General features: G+C 45.7%; 1 protein-coding gene across 2 annotated transcripts; it reads left to right on the top strand.

Moving 5' to 3' along the window:
• Positions 1 to 384: 384 nt before the first annotated feature.
• On the top strand, positions 385 to 17,418 carry hacd2 (3-hydroxyacyl-CoA dehydratase 2). 2 transcript variants are annotated; one of them, XM_083642396.1, is made up of 7 exons: positions 385 to 549; positions 1,753 to 1,870; positions 3,094 to 3,112; positions 4,458 to 4,546; positions 5,742 to 5,863; positions 11,347 to 11,525; positions 14,626 to 17,418. In XM_083642396.1, the coding sequence occupies exons 1-7, from the start codon at positions 425 to 427 to the stop codon at positions 14,706 to 14,708; spliced, it is 735 nt and encodes a 244-aa protein (XP_083498522.1). In that variant the 5' UTR covers positions 385 to 424; the 3' UTR covers positions 14,709 to 17,418. The 2 variants fall into 2 exon arrangements, with proteins under 2 accessions (XP_083498522.1, XP_083498523.1); XM_083642397.1 differs by lacking the exon at positions 385 to 549 and adding an exon at positions 843 to 935.
• The last annotated feature ends 247 nt before the right edge of the window (positions 17,419 to 17,665 follow it).

The following is a 17,665-nucleotide window of genomic DNA, read 5'->3' as shown; positions in this document are numbered from 1 at the left end:
TCAGTTGCTCTTCCGGAAACGTAGCTGTCTTCAATAATGCCTGAACAGTATTTCAGTATTATTGAGTGACTGGGCAAAAATAAATGAATCAAAAATCTTATTCTGATTGACATTGTTATTTAATGAACAGTACATTTACTTCTTTTATAGTGATATTCCGTTCAATATTTGGCAAATAAATTAAGGACCTTTTGATTTTGTGCACAAACCACAAAGAGTGGTAAAACACTGACATCTAGTGGGGAAAAATAATACGCCAGTCTAGCCTGCCCATACGGGGGGGCTTGCTTGAGACTGCCTGAGACGAATACGGAAGTAGGAATGAGTGAACACTCTCGCTTCGAAGGACACTTTCTGGAGCCTTCACTTCCTGGCTCGGCGAATCCCCGATAGCAACCGTCAAAGTCCGTTCAGGGTTGCAGTCATGTCGGCACCTGCTATGGGGACTAGCAAAGCGGCCCACGGCGATGTGGCCCTGAAGAAGAAGAGGGGACCAGGTGCCCTGGCGACGGCCTACCTGGTTATTTACAACGTTGTTATGACAGCTGGGTATGTAACGTTAGCCTGCTAATGCCGCTGACTGGAGCGTGTGTGCTGGAGAAGGACTTATCATCGGAGTAGGATTTCTCTCGCGTATTTGTTTGCACCGCGTTATTTATTTATTTTAATTATGCGTATGTTGATGCAGTTATCACTGGAAATACCGGTAGCATGGTGTATAATGAAATAACTAGATTTTTGGCCAAAGGTCTCACGGCCTACACGGGATAGACAGATTAGGCTACCCTGCACACAATTCATTCCATTCATTTATGTTGTGACTGACTGTTATCCACCGGTAGTTCATGATCAAGTCTCAAATCAATGGTATTTTCTATCCTGGGCCTGGGCTCTGGCTTTCCTCCATGTTTTTACTGTTCACTCAACTAAAAATGGTAAATGATCTGTAATCGAGATGGTCTACTACACCATCAATGCATTGCCTGCAAATCAAACAAGATATTGTATTGCATTGCTTATTGCAGTCTGATTACAAATTGCGTGTGTATTAACAGAGAAAATGCTGACTAGTGTTATAAACGGGCTGTCTCTAGATGGCTGGGTTTGTTATATTTTGAATATGCATTGTCCAGATCCATGAGTTAATTGTAGGAATCACTGAGCTTGAACCATAGACTGAGAAACAGGTTGTCAAGTGTCAATAGCAAGTTTGACTAAAGACATGTCTATCTTGCTCAAGACATATTTCTCCTAAGGGAGACAATGAAGGCTAATCTGATCTAATCTGATTTTGAGGCCAGTTGCATATAGACCCGGCCTAGACCATCTACACTCTGATCTGTAGACTGTTGCACAACTGAATGGTGGGTGTTGTTTGGGGACTGTTCCAACCAGTCGGGTCACATTTGTATCTCTCTCCCTCTTGCTGGCCCATACACTACTTGCTTTGTATTGGACACGTTAGGGTAGCGTCCCCTCCCTTGCAGAAGCTCCAGCAGCAGCAGCAAAGCAGGCATGTTCAGTTTCTGTTCAAATGGATTAGCTGGTAATAATGCCTTCACCATTGGCTCTGAGTGACAGCACACAGTAATTCAGGGTGGGGTCACCATCTGGCAGAGTCACACTATATAAATATATATATATATATATATATATATATATATATATATATATATATATATATATATATAATTATCTCAATAATCTGACCTTATTAATTTTTTTCCATAAATGTTGTGTGTCTTCCTCTAGGTGGTTGGTGATCGCCGTGGGCCTGGTCAGAGCCTACCTGGCCAGAGGCAGTTACCATGGGCTTTACTACTCTATAGAGAAGCCACTCAAGTTCTTTCAGACCGGAGCTATGCTGGAGGTGGGACATGGACAATTCTCTGCTGTAGTCTCTACAAACACATGAGAAAAACACCAAGTTAGTCTTCTTTCTTACCCGTTAAGTGATAAGAACAGACACCAAAATCATCCGTGTGCCCCCTGGTGGTGGATCATTTGCTGTGGTGCTCCATGCTCACTTTGTTTTGCCGACACTGCTGCCTACACTACTGTATGTTTCGCCTACTCGTGTGGCATTGGTGGCCCAATGGTTAGAGAAGCGAGCTTGTGACCGGAAGGTCGTCGGTTCAATCCCCGGGGCCGGCAGGATAAATCTGGGTGGGGAAAGTGAAAAGGCAGCGCTTGCCCCTCCCTCATTACCACCACTGAGGTGCCCTTGAGCAAGGCCCTTAACCCCAACCGCTCCAGTGTGGAGCTGATCAGTGGCCAGCAGATCAGACTGTGGTTGTACTGGTCAGCTTCCAGGTGTGAATGTGAACATTGCGCTCCTGAAAAAGAGAGCATTGCTCTCAGTGAGACTCCCCCTGTATAAATAAAGGTTAAAAAAAAAAAAAAACATGGCGCACCAGAGCTAATGATCTACACCAGTGGTTCTCAACCTTTTTACACCAAGTACCACCTCAGCAATGATCAGGCTCTCAAAGCACCACCAATGTTAAAATACAGTCTATTCAGCTACGCAAAGTTCACTAAAGGAGGCAAATTTACTCCTAATAATATCATTTATTGTTGACTTGTCAGCCACAGCCACACTGTACAAATGGGTCGAAGTAGAACTGGCACGCTTCTGTCTCCAGTAAATCAAAGGCCACGCCCTGAAATGCAAGGTGTAGGCCCCGCCCCCCTCGCTGTCAAAACACGCACGCGCGCGTGCACGCACACACACACACACACACACACACACAGTGCAGAGGATAGCTACAGGACAGGAGGTGTTCCAGTGATCTTGTCCAGACGCACTGTAGCACCGTAGCGATAAGAGATTGGGTCACGTTTACCCTCAGCATGGCACGCTTCCATTGGGCCTTAGGGTTTCTGAGATATACACGGTTTTACGGGAGGAAAATAAGAAGAAACAAACAAACAAAGAAAATACAATAGGGCTTCAAGCCCCCATGAACTCATCATATATGTCAACTACACACATAGGACATAAAAATAGGAAATGTATGCAAGAGAAAATGGGTTAAAATAGACTGTTATAGTTGTGTAATCAGTGCTTTCCCTTCTCTCTCCCCTTCACAGATAGTGCACTGTGCTGTAGGTAAGTCTCTCCCCTCCACTGCTCTTTGAGGACCATGCAGCTCCTCCATGTGGTCAGTTTGGACGGAGGACGGAGAGAAGCTGTGGCCCCGCCATGTTGTTTAACACTTTCAGTGCCACGGCCCTTGGGCAAAAGGTTGCTTGCTGTGCCACATAGGCCGCAATGCATTTTAAAACAGTCATATAATTTTTTTAATAATTACTATGTAAACACTGAACACGCACAAATAACGATGAGACTCTCTTCTATCACCTGCAAAAAAAAGTTTATTGATCCCATTTTCCGTTCTTTAGTTATGAGCCGGAGAAGATAGCTCGATTGAACGAAAAACATACCTTTTTTTCTACGAGCTGAGATAACGAGCCTTTTGTGAAATTAAACATTTCAAGCACATCTCTGACTCTGAAGCTAATTTTCTGATGTCTGGGTCTGTCTGGGTGAAGTGTATGCTGCTCTGCTGCTCTCCGTGCTCCCCCCCCCCCCCCCCCTCAACTGCACACGCCTCCTGGGTGTGTCTTATGTGTCTGGTGGCTCTCAGTCTCTGCTGAGTTTGCTGCGCACACACAGTGAATGGTGCGCGACGTTCAGCTTTTTGGTTCCGCGTGTGTTTGTCACGGGCTGGCATGCTTCCAGTTCGGAATAATAATGCTGATTATGTGAATGTGCTGTTTGCAGCGTACATGGAAGTGCTCAGTTGTGACAGCGGATGCTGCTGCTGGGGGCACAGCTGGCGTTGTGCTCGTTTATGGAGGCACGTCGATGCATACGGACGGATGCGATGCGATTTCCTCATTTTCCACAGTGACTATTTCTGTGTGTTTGGCTCCTTTTTCTCTGATCAGGAGAGTGCTGTCGCCACCTAATGGGTTTGTAAAATAGGTTATCGACCTCCAATAGCTACAATATTGTTAGAGGCGACGTAAGAAGCTTAGATCGACACCCCCCCGTCAAAAAAACAATTTGGAGTTATGACGCCATTTGGCGTCGCTGGCACTGTACGGTAAATTTCTAATGACGCCATATGGCGTCGCTGGCACTGAACGTGTTAATGTGATGAGAGACTGCAGCTCGCTGTGCTGCAGACTCAACGCTGTCCACAGTCCATTCTCTCTGACCTCTCCTAAGCAAACAGGCTCCCTGCAGTTAGCGTCCAAACACACACGCGCGCGCGCACACAGTGCACGCACGCACGCACACGCACGCACACGCACGCACGCACGCACGCACGCACGCACGCACACACACACAGAAGCTAATTCTAATGTGTGTGTTTAACTCGTGTAGCTGACTGCCAGTAGCCTCATCCTGGTCTGTAAGCTCTGGTCTTGTGCCTTGTGTGTCCCAGGAATCGTACCTTCCTCTGTGGTCCTGACTGGATTCCAGGTCCTGTCCCGGGTCTTCCTCACCTGGGCCGTCACACACAGTGTCAGAGAGGTACGCTCACTTTTGCTCTCCTTCCCTATATGACACATACACATGTGTTTCCCACTTGTCTGTGTCATATGTGCACTTTCCAAGCTATTCTTAGCCATGTTTCTTAGCATAGCACTGTAAAGAGTTACCACGGCGTCATGTTCGAAAGTTACCAAGTGATGTACTATTTGCCTTGTTAATAGATTGAAGAGGAGTAAAAGTGTAAGTAAAGTAAGGTAGCCTTGCCGTAAGGTTGCAGGAATGAATACGCTTCAAGTCAATGTAGTGAATAACATGCATTTTAGGTTTGACATGTTCTATAGAGACAGTCCGCATGTGTGGGAACGCCCACAAAATGTTAAACGGCTGGCGCGCGAGTGGGGTAAAACCGCCGATATATCTCATGGGCTGACTCACCAAAAGACGGTGCTGCGGCTCTAAACTACAGGTTTGGGGGTTCTAGAGCAGAACACAAGACGTCTGCTCAGATGTGCGTTTATCTGCGGTGGTTAAATCCCCGATCGTGTCTGCCTGGGCTGGGCTATCAGCTAAATTCTAACTTTGCTGAATGGATAGAATGGGGGAATTTACCCCACCCTGACCCCGCCCCCAGCAAGGCTGAGCCAGCTAACCCAGCGTCTATTGTGGGCGTTCCTAGAGCCTGTATGGGCGTTCCCAGACATGCGGACTGTCTCTATGTTGCGTGTGCTTAATGTATGGTCGTGTGCCGACATGTTTCTCAGGCTGTTTTGGTGTTCTTGTGTGTGCCCCCATATGTGCGAGTGAATGCGCGCGCGTGTGTGTGTGTGTGTGTGTGTGTGGTGTGTGTGTGTGTGTGTGTGTGGACACTCGTTTGTGTGTTTGTGTGTGTGTGTGTGTGTGTGTGTGTGTGTGGACACGCATGTGTTTGAGTGTGTTTAATCATAAGGGGCGTGACTCCCTGTGTCATTGTAGTTGCTTTGTAATTAACCTCATATCTCAGGACAATGGCGGTGTTCTCTCTTTGGCCTCGAGTTTGAGCTGATCACCTGAAACATGACCGTCTGAAACAAACAGCATGGTTCTGCTATGAAGTGCCTAGAGATCTAGCCTAGAGCAGAGGAGCTGTCGTGGCATGATGATGACGATGATGATGATGATGATGATGATGATGATGATGTGAGCCCATCCCTTCTCTCTGTCCGCCTCCCATCATGCTTTGCGTGTGTTTATCCAGGTGCAGAGTGAGGACAGCGTGCTGCTGTTTGTCACGGCCTGGACCATCACAGAGATCATCCGCTACTCTTTCTATACCTTCAGCCTGCTCAACCATCTGCCCTACCTCATCAAATGGGCAAGGTAGGCAAACCCAACTAGAACGCAGACAGCTGATTGGTCTCCTGGAGGACTAGGTGTAGTAAACTAGAACGCAGACAGCTGATTGGTCTCCTGGAGGACTAGGTGTAGTAAACTAGAACGCAGACAGCTGATTGGTCTCCTGGAGGACTAGGTGTAGTTAACTAGAACGCAGACAGCTGATTGGTCTCCTGGAGGACTAGGTGTAGTAAACTAGAACGCAGACAGCTGATTGGTCTCCTGGAGGACTAGGTGTAGTAAACAGCCTCAGAGAAACGGTCAGTACGTTTACATGCACAGTTAAGTCGAGCTATGGTTATAGCTTGATTAGGCCATTTACTCGGACTACTGTCCTTGTCCCAGTATACAAGCACGGGTGGGAAAGTGATTTTTTTTATGGAATCATGTTGCCTCCGCTACGATGATGGCGATATGCACTCTTTCTAGAGCTGTCACTTTTTATTCGAAATTTGAATTTAACTTAGAATGTGGGGGAGGGGGGGCATGTTTGAATGTAATTGACCTGTTCGAATTATAATTTAAAAAAAAATAAAAAACAAAAAAAACATTGTTTTCTAACTTAGCATCGATGCTAGCGGGACTTACCCAGCTATCGTCATTGCCTGCTTACTGCTGCTTGCTGGTAATGTTAATCCCATGTCAGAAAAAGTCTCCAGATTTGTCGCGTTAGTCTCTTCTGAGAAAGATTGTCTCCAGGAGGGTCTGAAAAGTTGTCTCGAGTTGGATGCAGCCAAGTTTGTGAGGCAGTGTTGTGACTGTGAGCGTCCAAGCTAACACAGCAGCGGAGAGGAGCTGACTGACTGGACCATAAGGACAGCTGAGGATTTTTTTTTATATTCTTTTAATATTTTATATTATATATATTTATACGATGTAACCGGCAGGCGCGGACTGCATAATCGGGCACGTCGGGCCGTTGCCCGGTGGCCTGGCCTGATTTTTTTATTTTTTATTTTTTTATTAACCAATTAACTTCGAATATATTAGAACATTTTGCGGGCAATTAAAGTTCGTTCAAACTTTATTTTGGGAAAAAGTGACAGCTCTAACTCTTTCCCCGCAGGCTCCGCCAATTCTAACAACTGGTAGCAGCAAGTCTCTTCATAATGCAGCTATTTCATTAAAAAAAGATGATATAATTATACAAACGTTTCCCCTCAAAACCTCTGGCCCATATAATAGTGTGGCAGTGTGTTCATGTTGAGAGACGCTGTGTGTATTTTAGTGATAGGACATTGTGTTTTGCTGTGTTCTGTGTTTTTGTGGTCGAGCGAGGTTGTGTTTATGTGGAAAGAGAGAGCGCCGATAAACCTTTCAAACGCAGGGATGGTCACGCCTGCTGCTGCTACAATAGCTGCATTCCTTCATTTTCACTCTGCTCTGTGACATGAGACACTGCTCTGTGACATGAGACTCTGCTCTGTGACATGAGACTCTGCTCTGTGACATGAGACTCTGCTCTGTGACACGAGACTCTGCTCTGTGACATGAGACTCTGCTCTGTGACATGAGACTCTGCTCTGTGACATGAGACTCTACTCTGCTCTGTGACATGAGACTCTGCTCTGTGACATGACACTCTGCTCTGTGACATGACACTCTGCTCTGTGACATGAGACTCTGCTCTGTGACATGAGACTCTGCTCTGTGTCCTGAGACTCTGCTCTGTGACATGAGACACTGCTCTGTGACATGAGACTCTGCTCTGTGACATGAGACTCTGCTCTGTGACATGAGACACTGCTCTGTGACATGAGACTCTGCTCTGTGACATGAGACTCTGTGACATGAGACTCTGCTCTGTGACATGAGACTCTGCTCTGTGACATGAGACTCTGCTCTGTGACATGAGACTCTGCTCTGTGACATGAGACTCTGCTCTGTGACATGAGACTCTGCTCTGTGTCCTGAGACTCTGCTCTGTGACATGAGACACTGCTCTGTGACATGAGACTCTGCTCTGTGACATGAGACTCTGCTCTGTGACATGAGACTCTGTGACATGAGACACTGCTCTGTGACATGAGACTCTGCTCTGTGACATGAGACTCTGCTCTGTGACATGAGACTCTGCTCTGTGACATGAGACTCTGCTCTGTGACATGAGACTCTGCTCTGTGCCATGAGACTCTGCTCTGTGACATGAGACTCTGCTCTGTGACATGAGACTCTGCTCTGTGCCATGAGACTCTGCTCTGTGACATGAGACTCTGCTCTGTGACATGAGACTCTGCTCTGTGACATGAGACTCTGCTCTGTGCCATGAGACTCTGCTCTGTGACATGAGACTCTGCTCTGTGACATGAGACTCTGCTCTGTGACATGAGACTCTGCTCTGTGACATGAGACTCTGCTCTGTGACACGAGACTCTGCTCTGTGACATGAGACACTGCTCTGTGACATGAGACTCTGCTCTGTGACATGAGACTCTGCTCTGTGACATGAGACTCTGCTCTGTGACATGAGACTCTGCTCTGTGACATGAGACTCTGCTCTGTGACATGAGACTCTGCTCTGTGACATGAGACTCTGCTCTGTGTCATGAGACTCTGCTCTGTGTCCTGAGACTCTGCTCTGTGACCTGAGACTCTGCTCTGTGTCCTGAGACTCTGCTCTGTGACATGAGACTCTGCTCTGTGTCCTGAGACTCTGCTCTGTGACCTGAGACTCTGCTCTGTGTCCTGAGACTCTGCTCTGTGACATGAGACTCTGCTCTGTGTCCTGAGACTCTGCTCTGTGACCTGAGACTCTGCTCTGTGACCTGAGACTCTGCTCTGTGACATGAGACTCTGCTCACATGAGACTCTGCTCTGTGACATGAGACTGCTCTGTGACCTGAGACTCTGCTCTGTGACCTGAGACTCTGCTCTGTGACATGAGACTCTGCTCTGTGTCCTGAGACTCTGCTCTGTGACCTGAGACTCTGCTCTGTGACATGAGACTCTGCTCTGTGCCCTGAGACTCTGCTGTGTCCTGAGAGCTCAGAGGGAGTCAATTAAGTTTCAAGTTTCAATTCAATGAAGTTAGCAGCGTCACAATGATGATTAAGTCGCAGCTGCTGGGTTTGGAGTGCCAAAGTAGAATTTCAGTATTTTTCAACCTGGACCCTATTTTCGTATTTTTTGTTCATAACGAACTAATTAGAGCAGATTTTCTTTTAAATACTGCATCAATTTCAGAAATTTCTGCTCTGGGTAACTAGTTAAAGTCGAGGTGAACCGGAACGGAATGCACTAGCGCGAGCGTCTGAGACTGAAAACAAATTGAGAGGCGGACCATATACGGTGTCGATGATTTGATTTGACAATTCTGTCGACTGGCTTTGGCATTGGTCAATCATGGCGTGTTCCACCCCCAAATCGAGTGGGATTCAGCATGTTGTCGTGCTACACGAGTGGGATCCGCGGAGTACCAGGCAGCCACCTGCTCCGTGCGGAGTGAGCGGACAATCCGATGCATGGGTGCTGCCCACCTGGAATCTCCGACGGGCGACCCCTGACAACCACGCTCTCAAGCGCGCGCCTTTTACTATATTTCTGTAAATACGATATTCCTGGAATGCACGTTTTAACGAGCCAGTTACATTTCTTTGCATTCTTAGATATTATAGTTTTTGTTTTTTGTTCATGTTTCATACAATTGGCCAAGTTAGTAGTTAGTTTATGGTATAGGAATTCTGCCAGATGACAGGCACTAGGCACCATTTTCTACTTCATTTGGAAGAGAAAATTATCCTGAAATGAAGATTTGATTGACAGCTGCATGGTGTGATATGATTGGTTGAAATGGGGTAGAAATTTGATAGTACTAGGTGACGTCAGCAAACTGTAGATTAGTGTTATCAATGAAATCTTGAAAAATGAACTTGATGTGGAAAAAGTGTGAAAAACTAAAGAAATTAGATTTTTGTGATTTGTTTGGCATACATTATTAAATAGGTGCACTGCATACCCAGGTATTTGAACTAAAAGAAAAGTAAATTCATTTTTGGGTTCAGCTCGACTTTAAACATAATTTTTTAAAATGAAAATAAGGTCCAGGTTGTAAAATACCAAAATTCTCTTTCCCCCCCCTTCTTCCCCCCCCCCCACCCCCAATTTTTTTAGACAACAATAAACGAACAAGACAAACAGGCTCAGACATCATTAACATTTGGCATTGTTAACGTGGTGCTACCAGCCGCAAAAGGTGCTTATGTGCTTGTTGTGAGAGATATTAGGCATAGGATCCCAGCCAAGGGGTCCACAGGAAACCGACCGGGCAAGCTGTCCATCACCCCTAACAGTCACTGCTCACTAGCCATTCCTCGTCAAAGTAGCCCAGAAACGGGTCCCAAATAGTTGAGAACCTTCCAAGCGAGTTGGTTCTCAGGAACCTGAGTCTCTCCATCTATATAACTGGAACCATGTCCATCAGCCATACTTGAAAAGAAGGCTTCCATTCCTTCAGGATGAGTCTTTTGGCGACAGTTGTCCGAAATTCTCGAAACCTCAGACACTGTTTCGTGTTGTCTTTCAGTCTTTCAGAACAGTTGCACAATTTAAAATTGAGAATGAGTCTGATGTGGAAAATTGAAGTTCCATTGATTGGCATTTCATAATCAATAAGCTATAATTGCATACTAATGCTATGTGTTATTAGTTAAATGCATATTTGGACAGGCAGACACATAGGAGGAGATTTCTTCACCCTCTGCACCACAGCACATGGAGGTCAAAACAAACTTTCACCCACTGCATGAGGTTGACCTTGCTGATACAGACAGGAGCCCTGTAGGCTCCAAGTCAAGTCATCACCCCTCCTCTCTCTGTTTCTCTCTGCCTTCCTTTGCCTATAAAGTACATGTCAAATTGTGACATCGCCACTGAATATTTGGACTCTGTACATTGATCAGATGGTACATTGAGATTCAGTCCTCCTATAATTAAGCAATATAGCATGAGAGCCAGTGTGTTGTGAAGAATATATCCCCCTGATCAGCTGTTATCAGCTGTTAACCCATGGCCATGGGTTATTGAACTCGGTTACTGGAATTATACAATGGCTGTGAACCAATCAGATTGCTTGATTTGAGAGAGCCGTTTTATAATACAGTTTATAGGAGGATGTTATGGCTTTAAATATACTTTTATAAGACACTTCCTGGACTCTTGGTTTCCATTCATTTGGTTTATATTAGCTGTTTGAATCATTATAATGCGGATGAGGAGTGGTGAAATTCCATTCTATAACAGTCTTTTTTCGCATCACATTTTGGGATCATACTGGTTTATAATGGCTAATAAATGTCCACTTGCATAAAAGACTGGTCTTCAGCTGCTGCAATGTGAAGATGTAGCAAAAATAACGTTTGAAGTGTTCTGTGTCTCTCTCTCTCTCTCTCTCTCTCTCTCTCTCTCTCTCTCTCTCTCTCTCTCTCTCTCTCTCTCTCTCTCTCTCTCTCTCTCTCCTCATGGCGCTGCAGGTACACCTTCTTCATCGCCCTGTATCCGATGGGTGTGACCGGGGAGCTGCTGACTATCTACGCAGCGCTGCCGTACGTGCAGAAGACCGGCCTGTACTCTGTCACTCTGCCCAACAAGTACAACTTCTCCTTCGACTACCACAGCTTCCTCATCCTCACCATGATCTCCTACATCCCCCGTAAGTGTCTCGCTCGACAGCCCCCGTCCCTTTGCATTCAAGCGTCCGTGTGGATGCTGTCGTTTCAGTTGGATGTTAAAAAATCAATCCGTAACGTATGTGCCCGCCTCTCCATAACGTATGTGCTCGCCTCTCCATAACGTATGTGCCCGCCTCTCCATAACGTATGTGCCCGCCTCTCCATAACGTATGTGCCCGCCTCTCCATAACGTATGTGCTCGCCTCTCCATAACGTATGTGCTCGCCTCTCCGTAACGTATGTGCTCGCCTCTCCGTAACGTATGTACCCACCTCTCCATAACGTATGTGCTCGCCTCTCTATAACGTATGTGCGCCACCTCTCCATAACGTATGTACCCGCCTCTCCATAACATATGTGCGCCACCTCTCCATAACGTATGTACCCACCTCTCCATAACGTATGTGCTCGCCTCTCCATAACATATGTGCGCCACCTCTCCATAACGTATGTACCCGCCTCTCCATAACGTATGTGCTCGCCTCTCCATAACGTATGTGCGCCACCTCTCCATAACGTATGTACCCACCTCTCCATAACGTATGTGCGCCACCTCTCCATAACGTATGTGCCCGCCTCTCCATAACGTATGTGCTCGCCTCTCCATAACGTATGTGCTCGCCTCTCCATAACGTATGTGCTCGCCTCTCCATAACGTATGTGCTCGCCTCTCCATAACGTATGTGCTCGCCTCTCCATAACGTATGTGCTCGCCTCTCCATAACATATGTGCTCGCCTCTCCATAAAGTATGTGCTCGCCTCTCCATAACGTATGTGCCCGCCTCTCCATAACGTATGTGCCCGCCTCTCCATAACGTATGTGCCCGCCTCTCCATAACGTATGTGCCCGCCTCTCCATAACGTATGTGCTCGCCTCTCCATAACGTATGTGCTCGCCTCTCCATAACGTATGTGCTCGCCTCTCCATAACGTATGTGCTCGCCTCTCCATAACGTATGTGCTCGCCTCTCCATAACGTATGTGCTCGCCTCTCCATAACATATGTGCTCGCCTCTCCATAAAGTATGTGCTCGCCTCTCCATAACGTATGTGCTCGCCTCTCCATAACGTATGTACCCGCCTCTCCATAACGTATGTACCCGCCTCTCCATAACGTATGTGCTCGCCTCTCCATAACGTATGTGCTCGCCTCTCCATAACGTATGTACCCACCTCTCCATAAGGTATGTGCTCGCCTCTCCATAACGTATGTGCTCGCCTCTCCATAACGTATGTACCCACCTCTCCATAACGTATGTGCTCGCCTCTCCATAACGTATGTGCCCGCCTCTCTCCATAACGTATGTACCCACCTCTCCATAACGTATGTGCTCGCCTCTCCATAACGTATGTGCTCGCCTCTCCATAACGTATGTACCCACCTCTCCATAACGTATGTACCCACCTCTCCATAACGTATGTGCTCGCCTCTCCATAACGTATGTGCTCGCCTCTCCATAACATATGTACCCACCTCTCCATAACGTATGTACCCACCTCTCCATAACGTATGTACTCGCCTCTCCATAACGTATGTGCTCGCCTCTCCATAACGTATGTGCTCGCCTCTCCATAACGTATGTGCCCGCCTCTCTATAACGTATGTGCTCGCCTCTCTATAACGTATGTGCTCGCCTCTCCATAACGTATGTGCCCGCCTCTCCATAACGTATGTGCTCGCCTCTCCGTAACGTATGTGCCCGCCTCTCTCCATAATGTATGTGCTCGCCTCTCCATAACGTATGTACCCGCCTCTCCATAACGTATGTGCTCGCCTCTCCGTAACGTATGTGCCCGCCTCTCCATAACTTATGTGCCCGCCTCTCCATAACGTATGTGCCCGCCTCTCTCCATAACGTATGTACCCGCCTCTCCATAACGTATGTGCTCGCCTCTCCATAACGTATTTACCCGCCTCTCCATAACGTATGTGCTCGCCTCTCCGTAACGTATGTGCCCGCCTCTCTCCATAACGTATGTGCTCGCCTCTCCATAACGTATGTACCCGCCTCTCCATAACTTATGTGCCCGCCTCTCCATAACGTATGTGCCCGCCTCTCTCCATAACGTATGTACCCGCCTCTCTCCATAACGTATGTACCCACCTCTCCATAACGTATGTACCCGCCTCTCCATAACGTATGTGCTCGCCTCTCCATAACGTATGTACCCACCTCTCCATAACGTATGTACCCACCTCTCCATAACGTATGTACCCGCCTCTCCATAACGTATGTGCTCGCCTCTCCATAACCTATGTACCCACCTCTCCATAACGTATGTGCTCGCCTCTCCATAACGTATGTACCCACCTCTCCATAACGTATGTGCTCGCCTCTCCATAACGTATGTACCCACCTCTCCATAACTTATGTACCCACCTCTCCATAACGTATGTGCCCACCTCTCCATAACGTATGTGCTCACCTCTCCATAACGTATGTACCCGCCTCTCCATAACGTATGTACCCGCCTCTCCATAACGTATGTACCCACCTCTCCATAACGTATGTACCCACCTCTCCATAACGTATGTACCCGTCTCTCCATAACGTATGTGCTCGCCTCTCCATAACGTATGTACCCACCTCTCCATAACGTATGTGCTCGCCTCTCCATAACGTATGTACCCACCTCTCCATAACGTATGTGCTCGCCTCTCCATAACGTATGTGCTCGCCTCTCCATAACGTATGTACCCACCTCTCCATAACGTATGTGCTCGCCTCTCCATAACGTATGTACCCACCTCTCCATAACGTATGTGCGCCACCTCTCCATAACGTATGTACCCGCCTCTCCATAACGTATGTGCTCGCCTCTCCATAACGTATGTACCCACCTCTCCATAACGTATGTACCCACCTCTCCATAACGTATGTGCTCGCCTCTCCATAACGTATGTACCCACCTCTCCATAATGTATGTACCCACCTCTCCATAACGTATGTACTCGCCTCTCCATAACGTATGTACCCACCTCTCCATAACGTATGTGCTCGCCTCTCCATAACGTATGTACCCACCTCTCCATAACGTATGTACCCACCTCTCCATAACGTATGTACTCGCCTCTCCAGTCTTCCCTCAGCTTTACTTCCACATGATGCGGCAGAGGAAGAAGGTGCTGGGCCACGTGGATGACTACACCAAAGTGGAGTAAGCTGGACCGCAGCCAGACTGATGCGATCAAGGGAAAAAGAGCGACAAAAAGAAAACCAAAACGAGCAACAGAGGAGGACCTTCCCGAAAAAACGAACCCGTACCCGCCTGGCCAACGAAACCATGTCCGCTTGTTGAAAAAAACGAAGCCCGACCAGTTTTCAAATTGCCAGAGTTTAACCTTGGCAGACGATCCAATGATCTAACAATTTTTCTAACGTTTTCTTGTTTGTTTGTTTGTTTGTTACTTAATTTGTTGTTTTTTTCTGAAGTTGCCTAGGTTAGACGTACTGCAAACTAATGAACAGACTGGTGTTTTTGTTGTCTTTATTTATGAACAAACGTGTTATTCTCACTTCCTGTGAGAGCTCGCAGCTGTAAAGGAGCGGTCTTGCCTGGGCCACAGTGAGGGGGCCCTCTGTGTGAGCGCGGTGAGCAGAACCCGGCCGCGACCACAACGCACCGGTCCAATTGAATGATGCACTGATACAATCGACGGGCTCTTCTCAAACGACAAATAAGAGATTTCTCACCTCTCCGCGGCCCCCGTCTTTTGTTCCTTATAAAGAAGTAGCTGTCGCTTTACTACAGTGTAGGAAGAGTAACACGTAGACTCCTGTAGGATCCATAGATCTCCTGTAGGACCCATAGATCTGTAGGGTTTGGATCTATGTTAGTACAAACAGTGTATCGAGAGCCTGTTAAGTTATTCCGAAGTTTTTCGCAAACCTTTTTTGAATTGATCACTGGCGAAAGGTTTGACTACATTCCCCGTTTAGTTCAATAAAGCTTTTTTTTCATTTCGTGCTTGCATGGTTTTCTTTCTGTTTTTCCTCTTACTGCATAAGAGGTAGCTGTTAGTCGATGGTGGGCTGTGGCTTTCACATCTGTCTCTCAGCTGACTGTTTGAAATCTTTTTCTTTTCTTTTCTTTTTACCAATGTCGATTGTGAGTCATTTCTGTTGGTTTTGTCATTGTTATTTGATGTTTAGGTGGTTTAAACATTGTAAGGCCTGATGTAGGTAGTAGGCGAAAAGAGACTAGTTCTCTTGGAAATTTAATAAAATTTTAAATTAAGCTTCTCAAATATCTTAAGTTTTAACAAAAGGCCAAAACGGTGCACATAGTATTTAAAATGTGTTGACTTGGGCAGAGACTTTATGTCTTTTATTTATTCACGGTGAAATGCTTTCTATTGTTTTTGCTCTCTGAAAGTGATACTTATGGAATATTTACATTTTGAACAGGCACTCCTCATTCATATGTAGTGTGACCTTCCATCTTTAGCTGCCTCAGCTATCTGTGGTCACAACTGCCCTTCAGGCTTTTGGACCAAAATAATATAATAAGGTTTCAAACGTTTAAAAATGGGATGTTAAAAGTATTGAAATCTTAACTCACAAGCAGCGATGGCTCCATCGCATCAGAACAATGTCACCACAACTAAAGTCATAGGAGCCGACAAGTGTAGTGATTGCAAACAGACAAAATTGCTTCCTGAAAGCTTTAATACAGTGTTGGGCAAGTTACTTTCAAAATGTAATATACTACATATTACTAGTTAATTTCATTATTACACTACTTTTGCATTACTTTTACCAAAATAACAGCAGTAGCAGAATGACATTGATGCCCCGGAACATCCCAAAAAAGAATTTCAACCGTCTTGAAGTCAGTGTAAACCATCCAAAATTCTAAATGTTCTCCTTTTCCTTTGTTATTGTCGTCTATAGTGGTTATTTGCATAAAAACACACATAACTCGAATTATAACTTGTGTTACTTGACAAAGTAACTGGTATAATATTACTGAAATCCTATTGGTAATAAGTTATATTACTGAGTTACTGCTAAAAGTAATATACAGTATTGTAATATGTTACTTTTGTAATGTGTTACCAACACTGGATACAGAACACAAGCTAATCAATCTTGCATTGTAGCCATGTTAGAAGTGGATTCACATTTTAAAATGGGGCAGGTAAAAGTGGCGGTTCATACGCTCGCACATATGGAGGTCTGTGCTGAAAAGCTACAGCTGTTCTGAAGTGAAATATCACTTTCAAGTGCGGAAATAGACTTGTAAAAGAAGCGATCTAAGATAGATATTGCAGTGAAGTGTTTAGTGAGCTTGTTTTAATTGCAATCACTTGAATGAATCTTATAATGCACTAAGTGTGAGATGTTTGTTGGACTTGGGTTCCTCCCTCTTTTTTTGAGTTTATGGTTCCCCTACATGCAGTTGATGCACATTCAGTAATGCTGTGTCTTACATTAGCTGCTGTGTTAAGGCTGTTTATTGGTCCTGAGCCCAGTCAATGCACTTACCTTGCTTTCTGTTATGTCCTTCAACTCCGTCTTGCACTCTTCTCTTCCGTGGTAGCCTGTTGGTGAGTGAACAATGGCTGAAATGCCATTATCGAGCCTTTCTGGTCCGTTTCTCCTCCCCGTACATGAGGACGTTGTTTGAGCATGATGGGGGTCGTTGTTTGAACTGTCCTGCAGGGGGCAGGAGTGCAGCTCATTGTAAAACTGCATGAAAGAGGAAATCATGGTTGCCTAGAATGAAAACAGCATGCCATACAGTATGTTATCCAGAACTGGTTCTACTGAACAAAGTTGAGCTTTTTGATACAAATGTTTTGCATGGGACCAGCAGACTTTGTACAAGTATGAATAGTTATATGACTATATATTTACAATAAACTTATATGGGAAGCAAAATATGTTTTTACCATTATTATTATTATTATTATTTGTATTAAAAAGCATTGATGCACCACATATCATACCAAGTTCAAATTGTCATGCTTGGAAGCAGGCAGTGTTAAAACAACAATAGCATCTTTCACAGTCAATCAGCATAACATTATACAAAATTCAAACCCATACTTAACTTGTTTGGGGCTAACAGCAGGGTTATATCCCCGAAATTCGGCAATCCTTGAAGGATCATTTC

The sequence above is a fragment of the Poromitra crassiceps genome (assembly GCF_964638095.1).
Source record: "Poromitra crassiceps genome assembly, chromosome: 8".
NCBI lineage: Eukaryota > Metazoa > Chordata > Actinopteri > Beryciformes > Melamphaidae > Poromitra > Poromitra crassiceps.
This window is presented reverse-complemented; position numbering and strand designations above follow the sequence as displayed.